The following is a 26,894-nucleotide window of genomic DNA, read 5'->3' as shown; positions in this document are numbered from 1 at the left end:
GTTTGACAGAAAAAAAAAAGTGTTACATTTTTGGATCGACATGAGGGTAATGAAATGAGTTTTTCATTTTTGGGTGAACTGTCCCTTTAATTCAGATTCCCTCTGTCACAGATCGCAGCGGTGGACGAGGACGGTCGAGAGGACAAGGCCACCATCAAATGTGAGACCTCACCACCTCCCACACCTCGCCATGTCCGCATGACCCACACGCTGCCTGCTTCTTCACACAATGACGCACGGTGAGACAGCAAAAAGACAGCAGCCAGACACATCCTGCATGCAAAAATAACCCAACTTTCCCGCTGTTAATCTGTTTGTCCGTCTCCAGCCTGACGGCTGCATTAGAGACAGAGGCCAGTGCTCTGAGCAGTGTAGCCAGCAGTCAAGACTCCCTCCATAAACAGCCAAAGAAGAAGGGCATCAAGTCCTCTATCGGACGTCTGTTTGGGAAGAAAGAGAAGGCCAGACTGGGGCAGCTGGGGAAAGAGATGATGGGACCAGGACAAGGTGAAAACATAGAAATATGATAGACATAGAGATATACAAGCTATTAAGAGTTAGGTTTTCTATACGTGTATATAAGAAAACGCAGTCCTTTAATTACTATAATTACCAACTTTATCAAATGATTGGTTAATGGATCTTCTCCATCAGTAGGGAATGTATCCGATCCTGAGCTTCTAGGTCAGGATATTACGGTGGGAAAGCTGGGAACACAGGCAGAGAAAGATCGCAGGCTTAAAAAGAAGTAAGTATTTTATAAACCGCTCTCTGACAAATTCAAATGATTCACCCAGCACAACCTTTTATTAAGGTAATTGACTCCTGGGCCCAAATCTTGAAAAACGAAATATTACTGACATCATAACACAACTGACACAACATAACAAACAACATGAATACTGTGAAGTTTAGAAAACTTAAAAAAATTATATTTGAACATATGGCCCATCTGGATGCATTGGAGTGCCTTAGACCAAAAAACATACTCAACGCAAGTAAGAAAGAGCTTTGCGCAGTCCTGTTGTTAAGACTTAAAGTACGTTTTTGCGTCACTATTAAAATAGCATGCCTCAGTACTCAAGATAGATGGTTATACAATAGATTTATTTAAGTTATTTTAAGTGGCTAGCTTTAATGAACTTGTGTAAATTGTTTGGCCATGAAAGTAGATGACCCGAAAGAAGATTAGATTTTGCTAATATTTTTTTCTGAAGAAAGACAGACATGTATAGTGATGACAGCCAAAATATTCAATGCCATGGATGAATGTTTACTGAGCAATCCATTATTTTGTAGAGGGGAGTCAAAATGGCCATTTTCACCTGAGATTCAGAGCCAAATTACAGGGGGTTAAAAAATGACTTTGACTTTAGAAAGATGGCAACATCATAATGTTATTTTTACACAGAGATTGGTAGGTCTGTTATTAAAATGTGTTGACTTTAGCAATCTTTGTTGCATTATATGCCGATGTTGACCATTTTTTAATGGGGAAACTGCACTTTTCAAGTTTTGTTCTCCAAAGTTTGCATGCCTGTAACTTAAGAAGTATTAAAGATATCTTAATGCCCTTTTAGATATTGGGTCTTAACAAACTTTCCTTTTGATATCTTCATTTTTAAGGCCCAGTATGGTTCGGTTCCAGAGATACTGGAATTTCAATATGGCTTCAGGAGTACATTGTTAAAATGTACACATTTTCAGTGGGTCAAAAACCAAATGTGGGTCATTTAGCAAAAATAAGATACTTCTTTTCTTTTAAAGAGGATTGTCTGAAGTACAAATGTGTTTACTTCTGTCAAAATAACTGCAATAAAATAATAATAATGGCAATTAGTGCCATAAATATTTTTATAAGTTTGTGTGTCTATAAATCAAGAAGTATTAAAGATGTTGCAATATGATTTTAGTTCTTAATAAACTTTTCCATTTTCCGATTGTTGAATATCTATTTTGAGTGGTTGAAAACCAAATGTTGGTCACTTTGTACTGATGTTTACTGTATTTAAAGCAGAATGATAGGAATGCATCTTGACAGAATTTACTAGAAGACCAACCAATCTCTTTGTAAAAATAACATTATGATGGTGCCTTTTTTTTTTAAGTCATTTTTAACCCCCTCTAATTTGGCTCTGAATCTCAGGTGAAAATTTTGACCTCCCTATACAAAATAATGGATTACTCTTGGATGGATATGGTAATGGATATGTCTGTCTTTCTTCAGAAAAAATATTAGCAAAATCAAAAAAACAATTGGTTGAGTTGACACGGAATGACCCTATAAACATTTCAATGTGCTAAAAAAAAATTTCCCGCAAAAACAAATCCTTGGATGGAATCCTGGCTAAGATGTGCTGTTAACTTGTGTTCACATTTACATGTTTGTGTAGAGTATGTTTTTGGCATTATGTTAGATAATCTGAAAAAGAATGCATTTTCAGTGTCTCAAACTCTATTTGTCTAACTATACAAGACCTACTGTACTACTTAAAATACAATCAATCTATGATTGTTAATTGTATAATGTATGTTAACATGACAATGTGCCTTTCATAGCAGGCTTGTGACTTTGTTGCATACTTGGTTGTGTTTACAGCATGTCATACGATGCTTGCTGAATATCACATTTCTTTGCCTTAACGCTAATGGTTGAATGTGACCGTTTTATGTAATTTGACTCGTGTTGGTCTCATCCATTGCGGCACCACACAAAGACGGCTCTTCACCATTTTCATTGCAGTATCACACTTTCTGCATGCTGTATGATAAAAATAAAAACTTCTGAAGACAAGCAGATCTGTTCAATTGTGACCAACAAGTCAATATCTAAGTGCAAAAATACAACGATTCCCAACAGTAATGCACGTCTCTGAGCCGAAGTGTTTTTTCTAAAGTCTACATACAGTATGCTCAATAACAAGCATTTAATTTTGTCTCCCATCGCTTTCTCTATTTTTCTTTTCTCTCTCTCTATCTCTTTTTCTCCTCATCTGACTCTGTATCAGCGGGTAAGTTTAGTTTGTGTTGCCGAGACTTGCTGCATTTTCCACTGTCGACGCTCTGTCCATGTCTGTCGCCATGCTCCTAAAGTGTGTGTCTATCTTCAGGGGGGTCCGATGCATTTCCTTTCTGTCCATCCAGAGACCCCCACCTCTACCTTTCTTTTTCATTTGACTGTAAGTGTGATTCTCCCCCTCTGCAGTTCTATAGAGGATGCATCTCTGCCTGGAGAGAGAATGTGTGCCTTTATAACAACCTGTTCTCGATCTGCCATGCCGAGGCCTTTCTCCTCTCGTGTACGTGTGCGTGCGCGTGTCCGTGCGTGCGTGTGCATCGTGTGCCGTATTCAATAACCAGGTCTCGCCTCTGGTTATGGATTGTCAACTCATTGACTTCTTCCCTGTTCTCTTTTTTCTTTTAATTTTGTTTTCTCTCATAACTGTTTCTCTCCCTTCCCAGCTGCAGTATGTTCAGAAGAAGTCACTCTTATGCATTACATTACACCTGAACATATGCAGTCCAACACGCAAAGATGAGGAGAGATACATCATAACCACCATCACCACAAAGGCCTTATTGCCTTTAGAGCACACAGACATGAAAGTTCACAGTTCCCCATTGACTCTGTGGCGGTGCTCAACCCGGTTCGATGCTGTGTTTTTCATCAAAGAAAAGGTGGTTCATGAAAATTAGACCCATGGATTAAACTAGTCTCGCGTAGACCGAAGTATGAAAAAACAACAAAAAAACCCATCCGTTTCTTACAGTTGACTGCAAGTTCTCATTCAGATCCAGCTCCATTCACTGAACAACCAGTGGTCTGAAACAACTCTGTGTCACTTGGATGCATGTGACAATGTGGAAAAAAAAAGATCCGTCCATACTTCTGTCAGCATAAAGTGTGGTTTTTATTAGCTTTTATTAACAGCTTATTCAGGCAAGAGTTATCCCGACAAACCACATTTTCTTTTAGATATTAAAATAGAACATCATGGAATAAGTTTACTTTAAAGATTTTTTCTTTACAATGCCGCATTTTGCTTTGGCTTGGCGATATTTCAAAAAAGAATGAAAATGCTAGTAAAAGTGCCTTTCATGCACCAATCCATTTCCAGGATTTATCTCGAACCAACATTGACTAAATGGATGATGAACAGCTCCGCGGGTTTATTGTTATCACCAGCTTCAGTTTGTTCAACTAAGCTACATGAAAAAAATTTTTTTTAACATATGTATCCAAATCTAGGAATAAGATGGCTTATTAGAATTTACAGCATACAGGTTACATAGTAACAAAAGTAATTTCCATCTAAATTTCCACCCCCTGCATAGAACCGGATCTGGCACCATCACCGGCACCACTTTGGTGCAAAAGAGATATCAGTGGTCAAGTTTTGAGATTTGATTTGCACAGACAGGACCATATCATTCACTACAGCATGTGTCAGTACTGTACTTGACTCTTCAAGTGGCCTTACCATACACCCCAAACTTGTGGTTGGATTACAAAGCTGCTCTCTGAGGGAGGAACACCCAACTGTCTCTGCCTTAAAGTCCACTGCAATTTCCACACACCATAAAATGCTCACCTGTGCTTGTTCTATAGCAAGGTCCCCGCAGAATTACATCACAGTTCAACTAACCGTAAAGCCTCTCCTCAGAATATCTCTGAATTACACTGGCTTCGAATTTGACAGAACCTCGGAGACAAGTGCTCTCTGAGGTTCAGACGTTAGCAGGAGAGATATATTGAAACATTTCTAAAGACACACTCTGTTACAAGCCCTTCAGACCCTGTAAACGACAAGAGGCAACCTTGAGGAACGCTAGACATATTTCCCAGCGGAGATCTGCGTAGAAAGCGTCCGTGTGAATGTCTGATGAGAGTTTATGATAGCTGCCTTATATATTTATCAAGACAAACACAGACTAGGGATCAAAACAAAAGGCATTTCTGTTTTCCCTCGATAAGTCACAGTATTCCCGTTTTCTAAAGCTCTCGGCTTTATAGACGAGGATCAGGACAGCAAGGCAATGTCACGATATGTTTATCTGAAAAACTATAACTTGCCGTACGCTGGCCTCTCGTGTGACCGACACCATTAGTTTCTTTCAACGAAAACCTCGTCTTTGATTCTTAACCAGAACAGCAGACTGTGTTTAAGAGACGAGACAGACCTTAAATTAAATGATAGAGTATTGTGAACTCAAACAGAGCATTATTTGCTTAAGCATTACGTACAGTACAGACCAAAAGTTTGGACACACCTTCTCATTCAAAGAGTTTTCTTTATTTTCATGACTATGAAAATTGTAGATTCACACGAAAGGCATCAAAACTATGAATTAACACATGTGGAATTATATACGGAATTATATACATAACAAAAAAGTGTGAAACAACTGAAAATATGTCATTCTAGGTTCTTCAAAGTAGCCACCTTTTGCTTTGATTACTGCTTTGCACACTCTTGGCATTCTCTTGATGAGCTTCAAGAGGTAGTCACCTGAAATGGTCTTCCAACAGTCTCGAGTTCCCCGAGAGATGCTTAGCACTTGTTGGCCCTTTTGCCTTCTGTCTGCGGTCCAGCTCACCCCTAAACCATCTCGATTGGGTTCAGGTCCGGTGACTGTGGAGGACAGGTCATCTGGCGCAGCACCCCATCACTCTCCTTCTTGGTCAAATAGCCCTTGATGCCTTCAGTGTGACTCTACAATTTTCATAGTCATGAAAATAAAGAAAACTCTTTGAATTAGAAGGTTTGTCCAAACTTTTGGTCTGTACTGTATGTACAGAGATTACATGAAAAGGTAGCATCCGTCATGCTGCATGCTAATTACAGAATAGTACTGGGTACGAAATAAACTTTTAAGAAGAAACTTGTGCATTTAGTGTTCCATGTTGTTCTGATAAACAGATAGTGGCCATTAAAGGACAGGAAAGCTGGCAGAGACAGATAAAGCATCTTTCTTTCTCTCTCTACATGCCCCTTTCCCTCTCTCTCTCTCTCTCTGTTCAGTTGATTATCTCTAAGCTGCTTTTCTTTCTCCTTATCTGTCTTCCTCTCTGTCTTGCTCTGTCACCTGCTCTTTCTAGACACGAGTTGTTGGAAGAAGCCAGAAGAAAAGGGTTACCTTTTGCTCAGTGGGACGGTCCTACAGTTGTCTCATGGTTGGAGGTGGGCAGTAATCATTTTTTTGCAATGAAAAAAAAAATCTTATTCATGCAAGAAATATGTGAAAAGTGGGCAAGACCTACAAAACATATCCGCTTGGCTAATGAATACTATGTGAGTAATGATGTCCAATCTGTTACTGATTTTAAATGACATGACAAAAGTTTTAGTTAGTGATGGCATTGATTACTTTTGACCTAACTCATTAATCAAATCATTTTAAAATAACAAAATCCAAAAAAAGACACTTTCTAAAAAAGATCAAATATTTTGTTTTTTATGTCATGTGACCATTAGCCAATGTCTGAGAACTGTAAACCATATATATATATATATATATATATATATATATAATAAATTACTAATTAGGGAGAATCACAAAATTATGAATAATATGTTATGTCAATAAAAATAACAATTAAATTGTAAAATGTCATTAAATTGTCTGGTAGTATGTGAGATCCTTTGTCCATTTATTGTGTGGTTAAGCTAGCTCTGGGTCTCTTTAATGGCAGCTAAATAAAGACCTGAGCTGTATCAACATATTGCATACTGAGATCAGTGTCTCCTAGAATGATGCAATTGAAGTGTTTAGTTGTAGTCACATGGCTACAATGTTTTTCGAGAAACAATGTTTGCCAAGATAAAATGTTAACATACAGTAGTTTTCTTTTTTTATTAGAGGTTTATTGACATTGTAAAAATTATGTGTACGTCAGTGAATGTGAGGTAGAGATTTTGCCAGTATTCAGGTTTGTTTGTTGTGGTCAGAACGGATCTGTTCACATTCATTAGATGTGAAGCAATGGCGCCATCTAGTTGCGAAGCATGGAAGATACTGTAAATAGATGTTCTAGAGTTGTACTTACATTTTTTTATATACTTGTTTAATCATGCTACAATGTGTGTGTTCAAAGCTGTGGCTAGGGATGCCAGCATGGTACGTGGCAGCATGTCGTGCCAATGTAAAAAGCGGCGCTATCATGTCAGCCCTGTCGGACACCGAGATCCAGAGAGAGATTGGCATCAGCAATCCTCTGCACCGCCTCAAACTACGCCTGGCCATCCAGGAGATGGTCTCGCTCACCAGCCCTTCGGCTCCCCCTACGTCTAGAACTGTGAGTGCACACACACGAAACACACTTGGTAGTCAGCATACATTTATAATTTACGAAAACAAAACCGCCCATTGATTTCATCATTGGTTCATCGCAAGTCTTGCATTGTTTGGCAAATGCTGGGCCGCATCAGTTAACTATCAACGTCAGTCACTGTAGCCACTAAACCAATCGTCATCATCAGCTATTTTCTACCCATCCACAGCTTTATTTTGTCCCGTTGTCATAGTAATAGTGTCTTGCATCAATCGGAGAAACTGGAAACTCGACAGCTGATCGTGGAATGACGCATTCATTCACAGCGGTCAAACTGCAGCTTGTGTATTTCATGTGTTTCTTTTTTTCTTAAAATAATTTTTATGCACTCCTTCTCAAAGCATCCCCTGATAAACTACTAACTACACAAAGTGGAGTGCACACTGGACAATTTTGTCGACACCTGAGACCGATTTCATAATTGTATTGCAAAAAGACTTATTTTGTTCTAAGATAAAAACATAGTAAACATTTTAAATAAAGACAGCGACAAGAAAAATTGCACAGTGTGTACACAGCTCATTTTGCATTTTCAAAGCAGTTGTCGTCTTCAGCAGCAGTTCCTGTTCCGTCAGTCAGAACGTTTTAGGTGCGTCCCATTTTATGTACTTGTGCACTGTTCTGTGCCGTTTTATAGTGCGTTCACACTGAAAATTCCAAAAAGAGACTGTCTGATTTAAATACCCAGGTGATACACTTAATTAACTAAAGTGTGCAATGTTGGAAACTTCATGTAGTCAACTGTGAGGTGAGGGGCTATCAGACGCTGAAGTTAAATGACAAAATAACCGTAAAAATGTCATACACTACACGGTTGAGTACAAAGTGCATAAGTACGTGGTGTATACGTGAGTCATTTGGGACGCAGCTTTCATCTCCCCTGATGTGCATTCAGTGTGCTTGTGCTCTCTGTATGCCTGTTTGTCTCAGGCCTCTGACTCAGTGGGCGGGCCTTGTTAATGATCTGACTGTGATGCTGTAACACTATTGGCTTACAGTGCTGCTGCTCTTCTTCTTTAATACTGCTTGCCCTTCCTGTGGGATTCATCTCTGGGGCCGCCCACATAGCCGTCGGGTAATGTGTGGGTAACCCACGAGGAAATGGAGACCCTTGCCGCCCCCTCCAAAACGGTCAGTCACTTCATTCTTTTTAACTCTAACCAAACTAGGGTTTTTTTCCTCTTTTTTTTTCACATAATCCTTTGTTTACCCTTACTGACCCTTTTTGCTTTCACAGAATAAGGATGGAGCAGGAAAGTCGACATGAAATCGAAATCACCCCTCTTTTACTTTATTTGGACACAATCCTGATGTTACTGTGCACAATTCCACCGGCTTCTGTTTTGAAACGATTTTCCTTTATCAGTTGGTGGATACAGCAGTAATGGCAAATAACAACAAAAAAATGAAAGTAAATGTTATTGACTGTCCAAATGCCGCCTCAGTTATGAATTGGGAAGTAAAATGAGTCATGAATGCGATTTCATGTCGACTGTGAGCTCTGGTCCCTAACTGGGCAGAGGAAGATTTCATTAATTCATATGTGCTTCTGTTGCATCCAGTGCTATGAGCATTAGATGGGTGAACCAGTGGTGATAGAGGCCCTAATTTCCCATTGGTTCCCAACAGCTCTGAAAAAACGGAAGTAACATTTCAGATCAAATGCAATCAGTCAAAAGAGATGTAAAGTAGCGTCGTTATTCTCCACCGAGCCTCATCACAGCCTCATACAATCATCACAGTTCACCCTCATCAGCTTCATGATAACTAGGAACGGAAACGCTCAACATGTCATATGTACACCGAAGATGACCGCATGTTGCGTATGTGATGTAGTTTGTGTTTAATGTATTGTTTGCATGGAGATGATTAGAGGAAGTCGAGCACTAGTTCCTTAGATTTTTCCATCCACTGTGCAAGCTGTTGCGTTGCATGTTTAAAGGGGTCATATGATGCTTTTTTTAAAGATCATTATTTTGTCTATTTGTTATAATAGAATATGTTGACATGCTTCGATGTTCAAAAAACACATTATTTTAAAAAATACTGTACATTATTGTAGGTCCTCTTTGCCCCGCCTCTCTCAAACGTGTCGTTGTCTACAAAGTCCCTCCTTCTGACAAGAGCAGTCTGCTCTGATTGGCCAACTGACCCAGTGCATTGTGATTGGCCGAACACTGCAAGCACTTGTTGGAAATATAACACCCCTTTCAACAATCATGAGCTTCATCTTTCAAAATAAATGTAAAGACATTTAAAAATGTCCTTAGTTTTTTGCCATCAGTTCAAGCCTGAAAGGTGAACAGTCACAAGAAAGAAACAGTGATGATGCTTGTATGCGTTTGCAGTACACAAGTCACGGACTCCACTGTGTGAATGTCAACCCTAACCCACTCTCTCTCACACACATACACGCAACGCACAAAACTCAGCATTTGAACATTCAATAGCAAATACTTAAACTAATAACAAAACATACTTCCAGTAGCTGATTCAGAAGCGTCAGATTGTCTTTAGCAAAGTCAGAATGACCTCCTCTCCTCTGTTTACTAAAGGGTCTTCCATAAAATGCGTTGCTGTTCTGTTGTAAGTAATCTTAAAGATTAATAAATGCATCTATTTTCGGAAGGCCAAATAAAGTGCTTTTGCTTTCACCTAGATACACGCAGCATCTCCCTGACATGGCTGCTTCAACACTAACTGCGGTTACTGAAACCACGCCGCCTTTCTTTGTGTGAACATTTGGGAGGCATTATGTACATATTTCCACATCTTGTCAAATATCACTTTGGATTTGAGACTTTAGTCTTTGCAACTTTACAGATCTTCTTTATGCACCAAGAGCTTGTAACACTCCAAAGAGAAAGGAAAAGTTTAAATCACATCATATGACCCTTTAAAACGTTTAAATGGATGCATGTACAATCATGTGATCATGTGCAACGTACGTGGTTTGAAAAGTTAACAGATGTACATATAGTGCAACATTTTCAAGACACAACACAGATGCACTCACTTTCTTGTGCTTCTGCAGAAATCGGAGTCAGAGGAGGGGAGCTGGTCACAGGTGAGTGTAAAATACACACAGAGCTACACTACTCATTTTTAACAGAAAACACATTAACAATGGATGTTTAAAAAGCATAGCTATAATATACGCTTCAGCCAAAAATAACAATTCTGTCATTAATAACTCACCTCATTAATTCCAAACTAATTTCCATTCTTTGTTCATTTTCAGAACACAAATTAAGAATTTTTTTGCTGAAATCCAAGAGCTTTCTGACCCTGCATAGACATCAATGAAGACTACTGCATTTAAGGTCCAGAAAGGAAAGTTACTTTTAAAAGTAATGCATTACAATATTCCTTTACAACCTAAAAAAGTAACTAATTACGCTACTTGGTTACTTTTTATGGAAAGTAATGCGTTGTTTGCATTACTTTTGCATTACTTTCACATTACTTTTTGAAAATGAGCAGGGCTTAATTGTTTTGAACATAAGAAGTTCTATTTATATCAAATGTAAAGGATCTTTCACACCAAAAAGTATAATGCATAAACCTCAGGCTGAAAGAAAAGTTAATTCATGTCTGTACAGTAGAACACAGGAGAAGATGATTCAACACACTTCAGCAATAAAAACCAAGTGGTTTAACATTAATTTTATGAAGCTACGAGAATAATATTTTGTGTGCAAAGAAAACAAAATTGTTCAGTAAAGTCATTGTTTTTGTTTTCTTTGCGCACAAAAAAGTATTCTCGTAGCTGCATAAAATTAATGTTGAACCATTGATGTCACATGGATTGTTTTAACAAATGTCCTTACTAGGTTTCTAAGCCTCATCAATGCAGGGTCAGAAAGCTCTCGGATTTCATCAAAATGATCTTAATTTGTGTTCCGAAGAAGATTAAATAAAGGTCTTAAGGGTTTGGAATGAGATGAGTGTGAGTCTTTTTTGGGTGAAATTTCCCTTTTGAGTGAACTATCACTAGAATGACAGAATGACTGACTAACCTTATGAATGGATGGATGGATTATGCCGCAGTAATATTAATGAGCACAAAATGAGCATGATATTTGAAGGGTGGTGTGACATTGAAGATTAGAGTAATGGCTCCTGAAAAAATTCAGCCTGGCCATCCCTGGAAAGAATTTGGTTTAAAAATATATTTAATACATTAACGTAGGAAACAGTTATTTGAAACAGCTGTAATGTTTCACAGTATTACTGATTTTGCACATATCATTTAGACACTGGCATACGGGGACATGAACCACGAGTGGATCGGGAACGAGTGGCTGCCCAGTCTAGGTCTACCTCAGTACCGTAGCTACTTCATGGAGTGTTTGGTGGATGCACGGATGCTGGACCACCTCACCAAGAAGGACCTCAGAGTGCATTTAAAAATGGTGGACAGTTTCCACAGGTCAGTAGCCATTGGTCTCCAAGTATTGCTATAAATGATTTGATTGGATTAATTAAATTAGCGCTAACTTGACCTAACTTGCATTGATTGAAATATGTGTTAATGTATTAATTGATGCTGATTCAATTTTGCAACAGAACCAGTCTGCAGTACGGCATCATGTGCCTGAAGAAGCTCAACTATGACAGGAAGGAGCTGGAGAGACGCAGAGAGAGCAGCCAGCATGAGATAAGAGGTAGGCAGAAGCTGCTTGGAAACACTCCTGGGGCTGTGATAATGCAAAGTCCGTAAACACACGTTATGACTTTTGCGCATATTTTTATGCAGACGTGTTGGTGTGGACTAACGAGCGTGTGATTCGCTGGATTCAGAGCATCGGTCTCCGTGACTACGCCAACATCCTGTTAGAGAGCGGTGTGCACGGGGCGCTCATATCGCTAGATGACAACTTTGACTACAGCAGCCTGGCCCTGCTGCTGCAGATCCCCAACCAAAACACTCAGGTACCCATCCATCCATAGTCCACACTCTTTATGATGAAGGTCGTTTCACACTGAACCCGATACAAAAAAGTGAGGCCCACCGCCAACGAATGCTGCTTTCACACCAAGCGCGAAAAGATTGATTGCCTTCTGCCAATTCACTCTATGCATGCTAGGTGGCGCCAACCAGCAATTCATTTTTCCTCAGATATGCATCTCGTATATGGTCTCCTGCTCAATATATACATCATTCAGTTAAGATAAAGTTTGGTTCTGCACCAGAAACACAAACAATCTGTAATTCCTACAAGAATACATCTTAAAATATAAATCGAGGTAGAATTAGCATCAAGCTACATTTGAAAATGTATGTGATTGGGTTTTTTGCTTAAAACCCACTTTAAACCATCATCGAGTGCTTGTAATAACTTCCAATCGAGTTCTAAAGTGGATTTTTATTTTATAATAGACAGGCATGCATTCTTTGTATTTTTATAATGGATTGAATATATATATATCATTCATAATGTTATGTCTATTTGCGTGCATATTTCATGTATCGAAAAATGTAATGGCAGGACATATTATCCCATAATTGATAGATCTTAAGCGAACACACTCGGACTCTAAAAAATTATACATAACAATAGATAATATAGATAGCAACAACAATTCTGCATCCTCTTCTATCTTAGAATACTCTTCTTCTGTGATTATTTACACTAGTTTTCGAAACTGCCACCACTCTCACCCGTTTGTGCAACAGCAGCTGCTTTGGGCACGTGGTCTTAGCTCAAATCTAGCCGAGTGGCACGTTTCATCGTGGAGTGATGGGAAAATATTGACACACAGGATGAGAAAAAAATCCTTGATTTTTCGTGTTGCGAATGATCACGTCTGTTGTGTATAGCCCTATGAGAATGTATTGTTCCGATTTAAAAGCATGACTGCACCAAACATTCGTGCCAAATTTTCACATTCAGTGTGAAAAGCACTTTACAGTTACTTGGAGGTAGCAATGCTGAATTAATGAATTATTTTCTACAGGCTAGACAAATTCTGGAAAGAGAGTACAACAATCTGCTGGCGCTGGGAACGGAGAGACGATTAGATGAGGTGAATCACTAGTTTCTTCCATTTTTGTATAGAACTGAACAGTTGATAGTGATTCCATTCCAAATGTTTTAACGACTCTCATTGCCTACATACTGAAGTCAGTGTCATGAAGGAAACATTTTTTTAAGTTCTTAGCGATTGTGAACAAATAGTTTTCAGTCAATAGCTCCCATACAAAACTCAAGAACTGACAACTCATTAGAATAGAGATTTGCTTGTTACTAAGCTAACAGTGAAATACTAGTCAGTTGGTTTAAAAATCTAAATGAGTGAAAGGTCATTTATAAACTTGTTTTTGACTATCGTTAGTATAATGAAATCCAAAAACTAAAAAACATAGGCCATCCAGTGAAAAAAATCTAACTAACACGTGTCAGGTTAAAATCAGTGAGTTGATCATTTTGCAGTGTTTTTTTTTTTTTTTTTAGTTAGTCACAGACTCCCGTCCATTTCACTCTCTCATGGGGTGGGTTTGGTGGTTTATAGTATGAGTATGTAGTTTTATGTAATTAATTGCAGCAATAAGACAATGTAATTTACAAAAGCCCTTTGGACTAAATCTGTATCTGAACCATCCATAGTGTGATGAGAAAGACTTCCGAGGACCGTCGTGGAGGAGGCAGTTTCCTCGGCGGGACATCCATGGGATCAGCATGATGCCTGGCTCAGCAGAGACCCTGCCCGCTGGCTTTCGCCTCACTGCCACCTCCGCACACTCACGCAGACTGCCACCAGAGGGTGAGACGCACACAGTACCGTTCACAAACACAGTCCAAAGAGTTTGAAAGCAGAGACACAAGCTATGTTTGGGATGGGATAGCGGCTTAATGCTAACTAGATACTTATTTAAACAATATGAGAAGCTGTACTGATTTGAAGTAGACGATCCAATATACTGTAGGAAAAGAGCATGTACTGTGCTCTGAAATGTCTCTTTTGTACACTGAAGGCTGGTTGAACTATCCCATAAATGAATATTTAGGCAAATACAGTATGTAATGAGGGTATTTGATACAGAGTTTCTTTTCAAAAGTGAAACATTGTACAAGTAGCATGGTGTGACACCATTCCAAACATAACTGGTTACACACAGACTTCACCACAAGAGGGTCAGACAGAAATGACAAATATACTGTACACACACACAGAGACACACTGGGTTTACTGTGTTTCTGTTGTTCTTTCCTTCTGGACTGCTGCTGGGTAGTCCTGTATGAGGCGATGGATGACAGTCCTGACGACATGTATTTGGACTGGTTTCAAGGTCAGACACGACAGAGCCTCCAACCGTGTGGCATTCCCGATCCTGTCCCTACAGTGAAGTGTACTCGTACCCCCTTGAGTGGTCTCAGTGTGTCCCGTCCTTTCTTAACTGTCAGATATAACCAGCAGGAGGATGCAAAGAGAGATTTGGAGCAGCCTTGTGCCAAACAATTACCGTATTTTCCGGGCTATAAGTCACACTTTTTTTTATAGTTTGGCTGGTCCTGCGACTTATAGTCAGGTGCGACTTATCAAAATTAATTTGACATGAACCAAGAGAAATGAACCAAGAGAAAACATTACTGTCTACACTGAGAACATAGTGCGCCCTCTTGCGGCTGTAGACGGTAATGTTTTCTCTTGGTTCTAAATAAATGCGACTTATATAAGTTTTTTTCCTCGTTATGGCGTATTTTTGGACTGATGCGACTTATAGTCCGAAAAATACGGTAGTACTCTGGCCTTTTGCAGACATCCAACTCGAGAGATGTGGTGGTTATTGCGTATCAGCAAGAAATACAGTAGATTATCAAAACAGGGACAGGAATTCACATGGTAAAATTTAAAGGGGTGGTTGATTGCGATTTCACATTTTTAACTTTAGTGTGTAATGTTGCTGTTTGACCATAAAAAATATCTGCAGTTACAATGCTGAAAGTTCAATTCAAATGCAGATTTCGTCTTTTAAAATGATAGCAAATGATATGCAACAAGTTACTTCCAGGGTTTGTGACATCACAATTCTGTTTTCAAGCCCTGATATAGCACGGTAACATTGACCTCGCTTCATTCTTCTATGTGGCGAATGATGGCACACCTGTGGTCAAATAATTTGCGTTTGCTGTATTTGTAGCGACTGTAAGTGGACTCAAAGAAAGAAAGGAAAACAGTGAACAGGTAATACTGATGGGCTGGGGAAGTAGCAGCCGATGAAGATAATGTAGCTCCTGTGTGTCCATGGAGACATGTGGAGTCGCTGGGTCTTGCATGTGAGATGTTAATGTGAAGGGTATTCCTCTAAGGGCGGTTCAGAACTTGTGTACTGCATCACCAGTGCATGTGATGGATTTGTTGTCTTTGTTGTTGATTTTGTAGGTGTTTTGTGCAGAGATAAGGTCAGAGGCATTTATCCTGTGAAGATATATCTTGCTGGGATTTCTTTGGTGTTGTGGTAGTAAATATTACAGGTGAACACCCAGTGTATGCAGGTTTCTAAAAGGTGCATGGCAACTGAACAGGGTTAAGAAACTGCCTGTTTTCTGGTGGACTATGTGTGTGGTCTTGGTATTTGACCCTATATGTAGTATTGATTGAAAGCAGTGTTATATTTTTGTTTGCTGGAGAATGCCTCTAATTGTGAAGAAGGTTAGTGAACAACTTTTGGCCAAATTCCAAGTCATTGACTTTACGCAGTAGGTCCTGTTTTTTTCTGTTGGAGGACATGCTTCATATTACTGACACAACACACAGGATGCAAACTATGTACTAAGGTCGAGTAATGCCATATGGGGTGAAGTGTTTGATATAATCACCTGACCAAATGGTAGTGTAATTATTAGGCTATAACAGCATGGGGCTAAAGGCTCACTCTGCTATTTTTTGAGTGACTGGATTAGTATGGAATGGATGTTACAGAGCTTTGATTGTGTTGTTATGGTAGTATAGTATTTGTGGTGTAATTTATACTGTACATGACTGAGTTGGTTGATATGCCTGCGACAGTGTATGTGCGGTCTGGGAGTTGGCTATGTCCAAGTGGTGAAACGTCCCAGATGGTGAACACTGGGAAGGAATGGATGTTTGAAGTAGTTAAGGTTATCTAAGTAAAGTAACCTTGATTCTCTGATAATGATATGATGCTTTACCATATTTGTGTTATTGCAGTAGCATGGAGCAGATTTATTGGGAATGATTTAAAGAGGAGTGGCAGTGCTTTATATACTAGATGGGGTTATTTTTGTTTCTTAGGGAGGTGAGAGACCTGTGATTGAGTCTTGGTGGTGCTGAAGTGTGGATGAATGGGCAGTAGTAGTTGTTGAGATAGATTGTGCAATTTAGTGGCTAGAATGATCTGGACATTTCCTAGCTGGCTTGGACATCAAAAATCAGAAACTCTTTAAGCATGTAATAGATTTGTTTTGGAGGCAGCATTTTTTAGACAAAATGTGGCATGTTTGAAATCCCTGGCCAGGAGGAGACTCTGCTCAGATCCCTGAGGAACTCCAGGACCTGGATCAGAAGTTAGTGAGCAGTAGTGCAGGTGTAAGGGGTGGTGTTGGCGCAGTGGATAAGACACATGCCTTTGGCATGTGAGACCCGGGTTCGAATCCACTCTGAGACATCAATGTGTCCCTAAGCAAGACACTTAACCCCTAATTGCTCTGACATATATAGCAATTGTAAGTTGCTTTGGATAAAAGCCTCAGATAAATGTAAGCTAGGTAGTGGTTGGGTGGGTTGTGAAATTGGCATGTTTAGATGGTAATAAGTGGAAAGTGGTGTAAGCCAGCCACCATTTAGCAGTACTATTACTATTAGCAGTACTATTCACCTTCTTTGTGTGTGAGTACCTTGAAAGGTGTTGGCAGGAGAACAGGAGTCCATTGTCCTAGTGAGATAGAGTAGTTAGTAATTGTGAATGGAAAGAGTAAGCTGAAGGAAGGAAAAAGAGTGTAGCGTGCTGTGTTTGTTGGTTGGAGTGCCCAGGTCTTCACACAACGGCTGCCACTCTTACATGGCTCCTTCTCTGCCATCCACAGCTGACGCCTCTCTGCAATTAAAGGGTAAGTTCACCCAAAACTGAAAGTTCTGTCATTAATTACTACTTAATCATCTTCGGAACTAAAATTTAGATATTTTTTATGCATTCTGACAGCTCTCTGACCCTCGCATAGACAGCAAGTGTCCTTACACAATCATTGTCCAGAAACTTAGCAAGGAGGAAAAAAATTAAAATTATTCAACAGTTCATCGTCTCCACCCTATAGCGCCATTTTGAACATGTGAACGCTAATCATCTAAAGACCCTTGTTGTCTATGTGAGGGTCAGAGAGCTGTCAGAATGTTTCAAAAATATCTTAATTTGTGTTCTGAAGATGAACGGAGGTCTTATGTTTTTGGAAAGACATGAGGGTGAGTAATTAATGACAGAATTTTCATTTTTGGGTGTACTATCCCTTTAACCAATCGCCAGCTACAAGCAAAGTCACATGACACTGAACAGCTTCTCCTTGTTACCAATTAAACCCTTCACACCTGCCTCCACCTTCTCTCTACCGATAACCAATCTGGCTAACCTCATGTGACCGACTGCTTCACTAATACTACTCTTGCCACACTGTTCAGTGAAACAGTACGTTCATCATTGTGAGCTCAGTATGTATCTCGTGTACACCAATGAGCAGTGTTTTATTCATGTTTCCCTTTACCACCTTTCCCCAGTGTTGCTAGATCTTCCTTTATTCTGTGTGTGGATATTAACCACTTATACACATCACTGACCGACTTACTAACAGTCTCATTGTTTGCACATCTGAACATGCTGTACTCATTTCTAGTGACCCCGTGATACAAAACGCTGTATACAAACTCCAATTATGTGGGAGGGATTCACCTTCTTTACAATTGTATATAATTTCATTCATTGGGATTGAATAATGATCACTTCAAAGGAACCCCAATCCAATAAATACCTCCTCACACAAATCAAAGCATTTGTCTTAATTCATCCTACATGGCATAAACAGCCTTTTCTACATCTACTTTGTTCTATCCTGCCCTCCCTCACATACACACACACACACACACAGAGCCAACCAGGGAGCAAGGCCATAATAGAGTGACTCGGATCACTTCCAAGGGGTCTGTCTTCAATTTCTTTGTAATAACACTCACCCGTACAAATCACACTACTGCCCACCTTTTGTCTCCTTGAATTATATACAGTACATAGTTCCATTTTAAACATCTGATAACACACATGGATGGATGTACAGACAAATGACTCCCAAAAGATTGACTCACTGCATCTCTTTGTTTCCATGCAGTTGGGCCATCGGCGATACAGCGTCTGGACACCTCCACTGTGAGGACCTACTCTTGCTGAGAGAACATCAATACTATAAGCTGTGAGTCTCACACTTGTGCTAAACTAAATTCGTTTTCAGCCCTAGTATGTTCACTGCACCTCTCCTCTGCTGTATCATCTTGAAAACACAACAATTCGTTCAATCAAATACATTTGATCAACAGCATTTACACAGCCACATCTGCAGGTGTACAGCCATTATTACATGTAGCTACAACTTAATCCACCTACAACACTACTCGTCCTGCTACAAGTCATCTAGACAGCTTCACACATACGTTACAAACATACCAACTACAATACTTTTGAACCCCAGCTTACAGTCACTCAGGCACTTCCATATTAGTCCATAGTCCGGACTGCTGAGCGAATCATCGGTTCAACTCTCCCATCTATTCAAGAACTGTACTTATCCAGAGTGAGCAAAAGGGCTGTTAAAATCACTCTGGACCCCTCACATCCAGCACACATACTTAGTATACACTTAAATTTTGCACATAATATACATGTACATACATAACTGCATTTTTGTAATATACCGTAAATCTTCAAATAATAGCCCGGGCTTCTATTTACCCAAATCGCCGAACTGCACCGGCTTGTATTTGAGACAGGCCTTTAATTTAGTGTTGAGATGTTCAAGCATGACAGTAGGAGGTTACAACATTATATTACGTTTTATTTAGAATTAATTTGGAATGTGTTTAACAAATAATTTAATGTAAGAAATGTCTTTGGCTATTGGCAGCATAAAAAAAAAAAAACAAAACATAAAAAGCGAAACAATGTCACCGCAATGGGCAGAACAATACAAGTTACCCCTAAACGAATGTGTTTAACAAATAATTTAGTGAAAGAAATGTCTAAGATTATTGGCAGCATAAAAAACGAAACGATGTGACAGCAATGGGCAGAACAATAGAAGTTACCGCTAAAATCCATAGAGTATATGAACTTGTTTCCCGAAACATATCAACAAGAAAGAATGAAGGCTACCCTGTAAAACAACTGCAATCATGTGAAAGAAAATTACTCTATTCATCACTATCATCATCCCCGCGATCCTCAATTACAAGTTCATTGGCGAATTCCTCCTCCACGTCGCTCTCCTCCACTTCTCTCTCTCCAGCCTCCGCTAACTCTGCCTGCCTTGCTTGCACTAACAGCTCTCGCCCAGATGCGCACGGCTCTCCCTCTTTGAAACAATGGATAAGGTGATCCTCACTTCCATCAGAAGCTACTGTCAGGCCACATACCTAAGGATAACATCCCGAAGTCAATGAAATATATTATCTCCTCTTTCTCCCTCGCACACACACGCGCGCGTGCAAGCATACCTTAAAGGAATTTTTCAGCCGCTCCGTATCCAGCTTTTCCCACGCTTGAAACAGACCAGGCCTCTATTTGAGACCGGCCTTTATTTACCCAAACCTGTCGTCACACCAGGCGTTTAAAAGAGACAGGCGTCTATTTGGGACTCGGCTATTATTTGAAGTTTTACGGTACCTGCCTACAGTTGTCAATTTGTATATTGTCATTCCTTATCTACTTATTTGTATTTTTTGTATTTTTATATTCTTTTATTATGTGTTTTATGTTCTGTCGCTGTCATTCTGTTGTACTGCGGAGCTTCTGTCACGAAAACAAATTCCTCCTATGTGTAAACATACCTGGCAATAAAGCTCATTCTGATTCTGATTAAGAAAATTATGTTTGCTCCAACAATACATTAATTATAAAAAATAAAAGAACTTGGAGCTGCTCTTTTGACGGGCTAAACACAATGCAACTTTCTAACAATCAAATACCCTTACAAAACAAAAACAAAAAACAAGCAAAAAGTTTACTTTCTCAGCTAATCGCCACATCTTACTTTCTACAAAACCTACCACTTTTCACTTCAAATTTCAAGCCTTGCATGTTTCATATACACACACACACACACAAACCGCAACATCATCTGATCTTCTCTTCCGTTTCACTTCTTTCAGAGTCATACCTTAAAGTTGGCCTGAACAAACAATTCAGACGAGTCACACTGCCAAGAGAACAACAGGAGCCCGTGGAGGACAGGGCGGGGAGGCGGGGGTCCAGGCGTCCACCCCAGGTGCCGACACGCTCTCGCTCTTTCTGTCTTTCACACCACGTGGCTCCTTCGGCTTAAGTACTGTGTATTTCTTTTACAGGGGATGTGTAGGTTCAACTGTAAATCACTATAAATAAAGCTGTTTTATATATATAAATACATACATATAAATAAATATATATACATACACACATCTGTATAAAAAGATTACACGTTCAGAGTTTGTGCACATTGTGTCCTTTAACGTCATGGTTTTAAACAATGCTGCTGTTCTAATTTTTGGCCTATGCCCCAGAGACACTTTGAACATGCCGTTACATTTTATTCATTCAGTCATGCGTTTTGAGGCCGATTGCTACTACATACAAGATCAGAATGTCATCTTGCGTTGAATTGTGAGAAACCACTACTCCTGAAAGACACTACAGAAAAACAATTCTTAAAGCACTGATACTTTCAGGAGCCTTAATGCTTATTTTTTCAACGTTCGTTTAGTTCTTTATCCAACAATCTGTTCAAACACATGCTTTGAAACTTTAGGGGGTTTTCAACAATGTTTGTAAATCCATCCGTCACGGTAAGCCGTATTGAAGAACATGAGTAATTGAATATTCTCTCACGCATATGCTTGCATTTCTTATAGTTTGGTTAGAAGGAACGTAAAACACCAATTGTTTCCCGTCGTGAGTAGCACAAAATTGTACTGCCGGAGCATGGTGCGTATTCGTCACGACGCGGACCACTCGTCTCGGAGTACAAAACGCAAATCTCTCGCCGCGCTCGTTGCAGATAGGCTGGCCTCGTCTCGAGAGCATCCGACTGCCTCTTGTTAGAACAAATCGCTAAAGGACAGGCTTAGCTCGTAGTGAACATAGACTTACTTGCTGTGACTTACTTTGGTGTAAAAATGTTTCTGTTCGAGACGCAGGGGACGTCTGTTGTACAGCCCTGCACCTCCCGTCTTTCGGTTATATCAGACACTTTGACGGTTTGTACGTCCCTGTTTTGCACGTGCAGAAAATCATTTTATTTTGTGTCCATTTTTTATTTATTACTGATTGTATTTTGGTCAAAACTATGTGGTGATCAAACAACTTTTCATTGTCAATAAAAAAAGTACAGTCAAATAGGTTTGCTTTAGAACAATCATTGTCACAAATGTTTTTACAATGCTATGCAAGTGCTACAATACACGACATTACATTTACATTTGACCTTCATTGACTGACTGAGTCATAATTTACTGTGTTGCAAGGTGAATCTCACAAAAACTGTCAACAGCGTGTCCAGGTTATAGAAAACTGATCAGAATGAGGGAAAATCACATTTTACTTGAGACAATTGGAGACAATTTTTATAATAACTACTTTTTTTTTTCTTTAGCTGTCAAACTATAAGATGTGAATGTCAATAAAATCGTCCAAATTCAACCATTTAAACACTGACGCAATTGTTGGCGCTTTGACAGTTGGGGCTACAAAACAAATTATGCTACAATATAATATAAAAAACGACCTTCATTTTCTTTTCTTTACACAACATATATATATATATATATATAACCACACATTTTTGACCTTGGGAATGAATTCAATATGAACCCGATATATTTTTTAACATTCACCTATTTAACATTATCCAAGATTCTGATTTTATAAACATGCTGACTGCTAAACATGCTTATATTTAGATAAAAATATAAATGTGTAAATTTATAGGATCCTGTACGTAAATTACATTACTAACAAAAAATACTGTGTTATAATCAGGGGTTCATTCTAATGGGAACCATTCTCTATGGCATATCTTCACAGAATCTCACATCATGGAGAGAACAGAGAGTGAGTGAGTGAGTGAGTCTGTGTGTGAGTAAATTATTCACCAGGTTCTTTCACAGTTTCTTCAATTGTCTCAAGGATTATGACTGTCCTGCCTAATTATTATCAAAAGGAACAGATATAGTAATCAAACTGCACATAACAGCCTTGGCACGCCCAAAGACTGTCTAACACATAACTGAAAGAAGCCTGTCAGAATCACAAATCAGACTGCTGTGCGACTTTCATTTATCTGGGATTATATTATTACAAGCAAATTTTCAGCATTAGGAGTTAAAGTTTCAAATAATCCATGTTTTTGAAAGAGGTTTCTTGGGTTCACCAAGGCTGTATTTATATTTTTTTATTATTATTATCATTACTATTATTATTATTATTATAATGTTGAGAACCATTGTGCCGTTTAATATTATGTGGAAATTGTGATACATTTTTATGATTCTTGAAAGAACCAAGTTAAATAATCCTTATTTATATGCAATTCAATACAATCAATTAAATGTCCTTGCTATAGAATAAAAAAAAAAATTGAACCTATTACAAACAAAATCATTTCTGATTTATTTACATTCAAGTGTAAGAAATTGCTTGAAAGCCATAGCTTAAGCTCGTTTAGGCATTCTAAAAATGGATGAAGTGAAAACTTATTGCGCTGTAGGCGAAGATAACACCATATTTTTCTAAAATAGAAGCCAGGGGGAGCAAATTCACTGAAAACAACAAAGACCCAAGCATCGAACCTTGGGGAACACCACAACCAAAAGGAATATCAGTGGAAACGCAATATGAACAACCGGCGCAGCATTATAGAATGTCTATGAACAGATTCACGCCCACTTTTAGGGGAAAACAAACCGCCATACAGTATTAGATAGAAGAAGTGGACTAACCTTACAACATGCCAAAAAAGTTGTTGTGTGGTTGGGTGCACCAATAAGGTTTGTAAAACTGCTAATTTTAAATTCATGGCTACCTGCCATCATCATCAATAGCTTGCGGTTATGAAAATATCATGAATTATGCATGATGGTAATCCAAAGCTAAGACAGGCTAGTTGTATGGCTGGACAGAAAAGTGCACTCAGTACTCTAAATATAAATAAATAATATATACAGTGGATACGGAAAGTATTCACATCCCCTTAAATTTTTCACTCTTTGTTATATTGCAGCCATTTGCTGTAAATTAACTGTAAAGTTAATTTTTTTTCCTCAATGTACACACAGCACCCCATATTGACAGAAAAACACAGAATTGTTGACATTTATGCAGATTTATTAAAAAAGAAAAACTAAAATATCACATGGTCCTAAGTATTCAGACCCTTTGCTGTGACACTTATATATTTAACTCAGGTGCTGTACATTTCTTCTGATCATCCTTGAGATGGTTCTACAGCTTCATTTGAGTCCAGCTGTGTTTGATTATACTGATTGGACTTTATTAGGAAAGCCACACACCTGTCTATATAAGACCTTCCAGCTCACAGTGCATGTCAGAGCAAATGAGAATCATGAGGTCAAAGGAACTGTCTGAAGAGCTCAGAGACAGAACTGTGGCAAGGCACAGATCTGGCCAAGGTTACGAAAAGAATTCTGCTGAACTTAAGGTTCCTAAGAGCACAGTGGCCTCCATAATCCTTAAATGGAAGACGTTTGGGATGACCAGAACCCTTTCTAGAGCTGGCCGTCCGGCCAAACTGAGCTATCGGGGGAGAAGAGCCTTGGTGAGAGAGGTAAAGAAGAACCCAAAGATCACTGTGGCTGAGCTCCAGAGATGCAGTCGGGAGATGGGAGAGAGCTATAGAAAGTCAACCATCACTGCAGCCCTCCACCAGTCGGGGCTTTATGGCAGAGTGGCCCGACGGAAGCCTCTCCTGAGTGCAAGACACATGAAATCCCCCATGGAGTTTGCTAAAAAACACCTGAAGGATTCTCTGGTCTGATGAGACCAAGATAGAACTTTTTGGCCTTAATTCTAAGCGGTATGTGTGGAGAGAACCAGGCACTGCTCACCACCTGTCCAATACAGTCCCAACAGTAAAGCATCATGCTGTGGGGGTGTTTTCAGCTGTAGGGACAGGACAACTGGTTGCAATCGAGGAAAAGATGATTGCGGCCAAGTACAGGGATATCCTGGAAGAAAACCTTCTCCAGAGTGCTCAGGACCTCAGACTGGGCCGAAGGTTCACCTTCCAACAAGACAATGACCCCAAGCACACAGCTAAAAAAACAAAGGAGTGGCTTCACAACAATTCCGTGACTGTTCTTGAATGGCCCAGCCAAAGCCCCGAATTAAACCCAATTGAGCATCTCTGGAGAGACCTGAAAACGGCTGTCCACCAACGTTTACCATCCAACCTGACAGAACTGGAGAGGATCTACAAGGAGGAATGGCAGAGGATCGCCAAATCCAGATGTGAAAAACTTGTTGCATCTTTCCCAAAAAGACTCATGGCTGTATTAGATCAAAAGGGTGCTTCTACTAAATACTGAGCAAAGGGTCTGAATACTTAGGACCATGTGATATTTCAGTTTTTCTTTATTAATAAATGTGCAAAAATGTCAACAATTCTGTGTTTTTCTGTCAATATGGGGTGCTGTGTGTACATTGAGGAAAAAAAAAACTTAAATGATTTTAGCAAATGGCGGCAATATGAGAAGAGTGAAAAATGTAAGGGGGTCTGAATACTTTCCGTACCCACCTGTACATTTAAAGAAGTTTACTTTCTAGGGGTGTAACTGTACGCAAAAATCACTGTTCAGTACGTACCTCAGTTTTAAAGTCACGGTTCGGTTCATTTTCGGAACAGTAAGGGAAAGAAATGCAAACATTAAACTGCAGGTTGTTAATTACTATAAACTTTTTTTTAACAATTTGTTTACTCTTTAAAAAAAATACGTTTTAATAAAGTATATATAAAATAAAAAAGAATAAGAAATAAAATACTGCTGCAAAGTTCTCCACTAAATAAAATACTCTCAGTCTCAAACCAATATCATATAATAAAATATAATGAAAAATATAAATAAATAACAATGATTACAGTGCAGCATTACCAATCCCAGCTTGTAGGCCTGCTCATATTAAAAAAATATATAACTTTTCCAAAATGTAAAGTACAGCATCAACAGTTTCAGTTTTTAGACCTGCTCAGATTTCGTTATTGCGTTGGACCGATCGGAATTAAGAGCAAAGGTCTGTTTAAATACCGACGGGAGCTGCGTTTGAATTACAATCGTTTTTTTCCTAGTTGTAGTAATGTTCACACTCGCGTGATGCCTTTTGAAAACCTTAGGCCGGTGACACACTGGCATATTGCACCTGTTAAACAGTCTATTTTGCCGTTAATACTGTTGACGGTGTCCTTTATCAGTAGGCTTTATATTTATGCTCAACATGAAGTATAGATATTGTTGTCATGAAGACAAGATCCTGGTCTGTCGGTGGCCTCCCTCTATGTCACCTACAGCAGCAGCAGCGCCGCGTCAGGCACGATTCTGGTGTGTAAAGACACAGAAAATGCGAAGCAGCCGCCACACAACTGACACGCAGCAGAAACGCCACGCTCACGCCACGCAGCCAGTGTGTCACCGGCCTTAGAATCAGCTGCAGGGCAAGATTTGCACTGAACACGGAGACTTCCGCCACTTAATATGTTCGTTTGGAAACACGAAAATGTTCCTATGTTCCGCACACAAAATATTGCATTCGGTCATTGGGTACACACGTGCACCATACCGAAAGCCCTGTACCAAACGGTCCGGTACGAATACATGTACGGTTACACCCCTATTACTTTCAAATACAAAGTAAAATCATTCACTGGCTTACCTGGTAACTTGATGAGGTACGAGTAAATGTCCGATAACAACCTGTAAAAAGACAGGTTGTTACACCAATCTGACACTAGGAGAATGAAGGGACTTGTTTTTAAAATTGACCAAATTAAGTTTGTGGATGTATCTTTCACGATCTGTAGTAGGCAGGGTGGACATATAATTACTTGACATGTTTAGTCTTAGGGATTTCTTAAGTTTTTCACGCCTGCCGGTTGTGTACGGACGTTGCTTTGTCCCACTATTTTGTATGGAAGTATATGGGAAATCTAGTTTATTTTCCCCTAAAGAGGGGCCCTGAACAGTAAAACACCACTTTTACAAATACAAGCAAAACCACTGTAAAAACTTTAACACTAAGTCCTACACAAGACTCCAGACTTGAGATGGGCCAAAAATTTGAAAGAGATATAGGATT

General features: G+C 39.2%; 1 protein-coding gene and 1 pseudogene across 7 annotated transcripts in view; one reads left to right on the top strand and one right to left on the bottom strand.

The window, feature by feature from the left end:
- Positions 1–21,293, top strand: part of LOC132105870 (liprin-alpha-2-like) — a 216,017-nt gene extending 194,724 nt beyond the window's left edge. For 3 of the 7 annotated variants that reach the window (XM_059511341.1, XM_059511340.1, XM_059511338.1), the window contains 15 exons: positions 112–239; positions 329–507; positions 655–748; positions 6,101–6,182; positions 7,097–7,297; positions 8,402–8,464; positions 10,368–10,400; positions 11,590–11,765; positions 11,903–12,000; positions 12,093–12,268; positions 13,295–13,363; positions 13,945–14,101; positions 14,571–14,627; positions 18,673–18,753; positions 20,705–21,293. In XM_059511341.1, the coding sequence (XP_059367324.1) occupies positions 112–239; positions 329–507; positions 655–748; positions 6,101–6,182; positions 7,097–7,297; positions 8,402–8,464; positions 10,368–10,400; positions 11,590–11,765; positions 11,903–12,000; positions 12,093–12,268; positions 13,295–13,363; positions 13,945–14,101; positions 14,571–14,627; positions 18,673–18,731 (1,572 nt within the window). In that variant the 3' untranslated portion in view covers positions 18,732–18,753; positions 20,705–21,293. The remainder of the gene's footprint in view (positions 1–111; positions 240–328; positions 508–654; positions 749–6,100; positions 6,183–7,096; positions 7,298–8,401; positions 8,465–10,367; positions 10,401–11,589; positions 11,766–11,902; positions 12,001–12,092; positions 12,269–13,294; positions 13,364–13,944; positions 14,102–14,570; positions 14,628–18,672; positions 18,754–20,704) is intronic. The other 4 variants (XM_059511342.1, XM_059511345.1, XM_059511344.1 and 1 more) reach the window with 4 other exon arrangements.
- The window catches only part of LOC132105403 (acyl-CoA synthetase short-chain family member 3, mitochondrial-like), a 68,661-nt pseudogene continuing 61,514 nt past the window's right edge, over positions 19,748–26,894 (bottom strand).

Source organism: Carassius carassius, chromosome 26, assembly GCF_963082965.1.
Source record: "Carassius carassius chromosome 26, fCarCar2.1, whole genome shotgun sequence".
NCBI classification, from domain to species: Eukaryota; Metazoa; Chordata; class Actinopteri; order Cypriniformes; family Cyprinidae; genus Carassius; species Carassius carassius.
The sequence above is the reverse complement of the archived record's forward strand: the minus strand, read 5'-3'. Positions and strand labels throughout refer to the sequence as shown.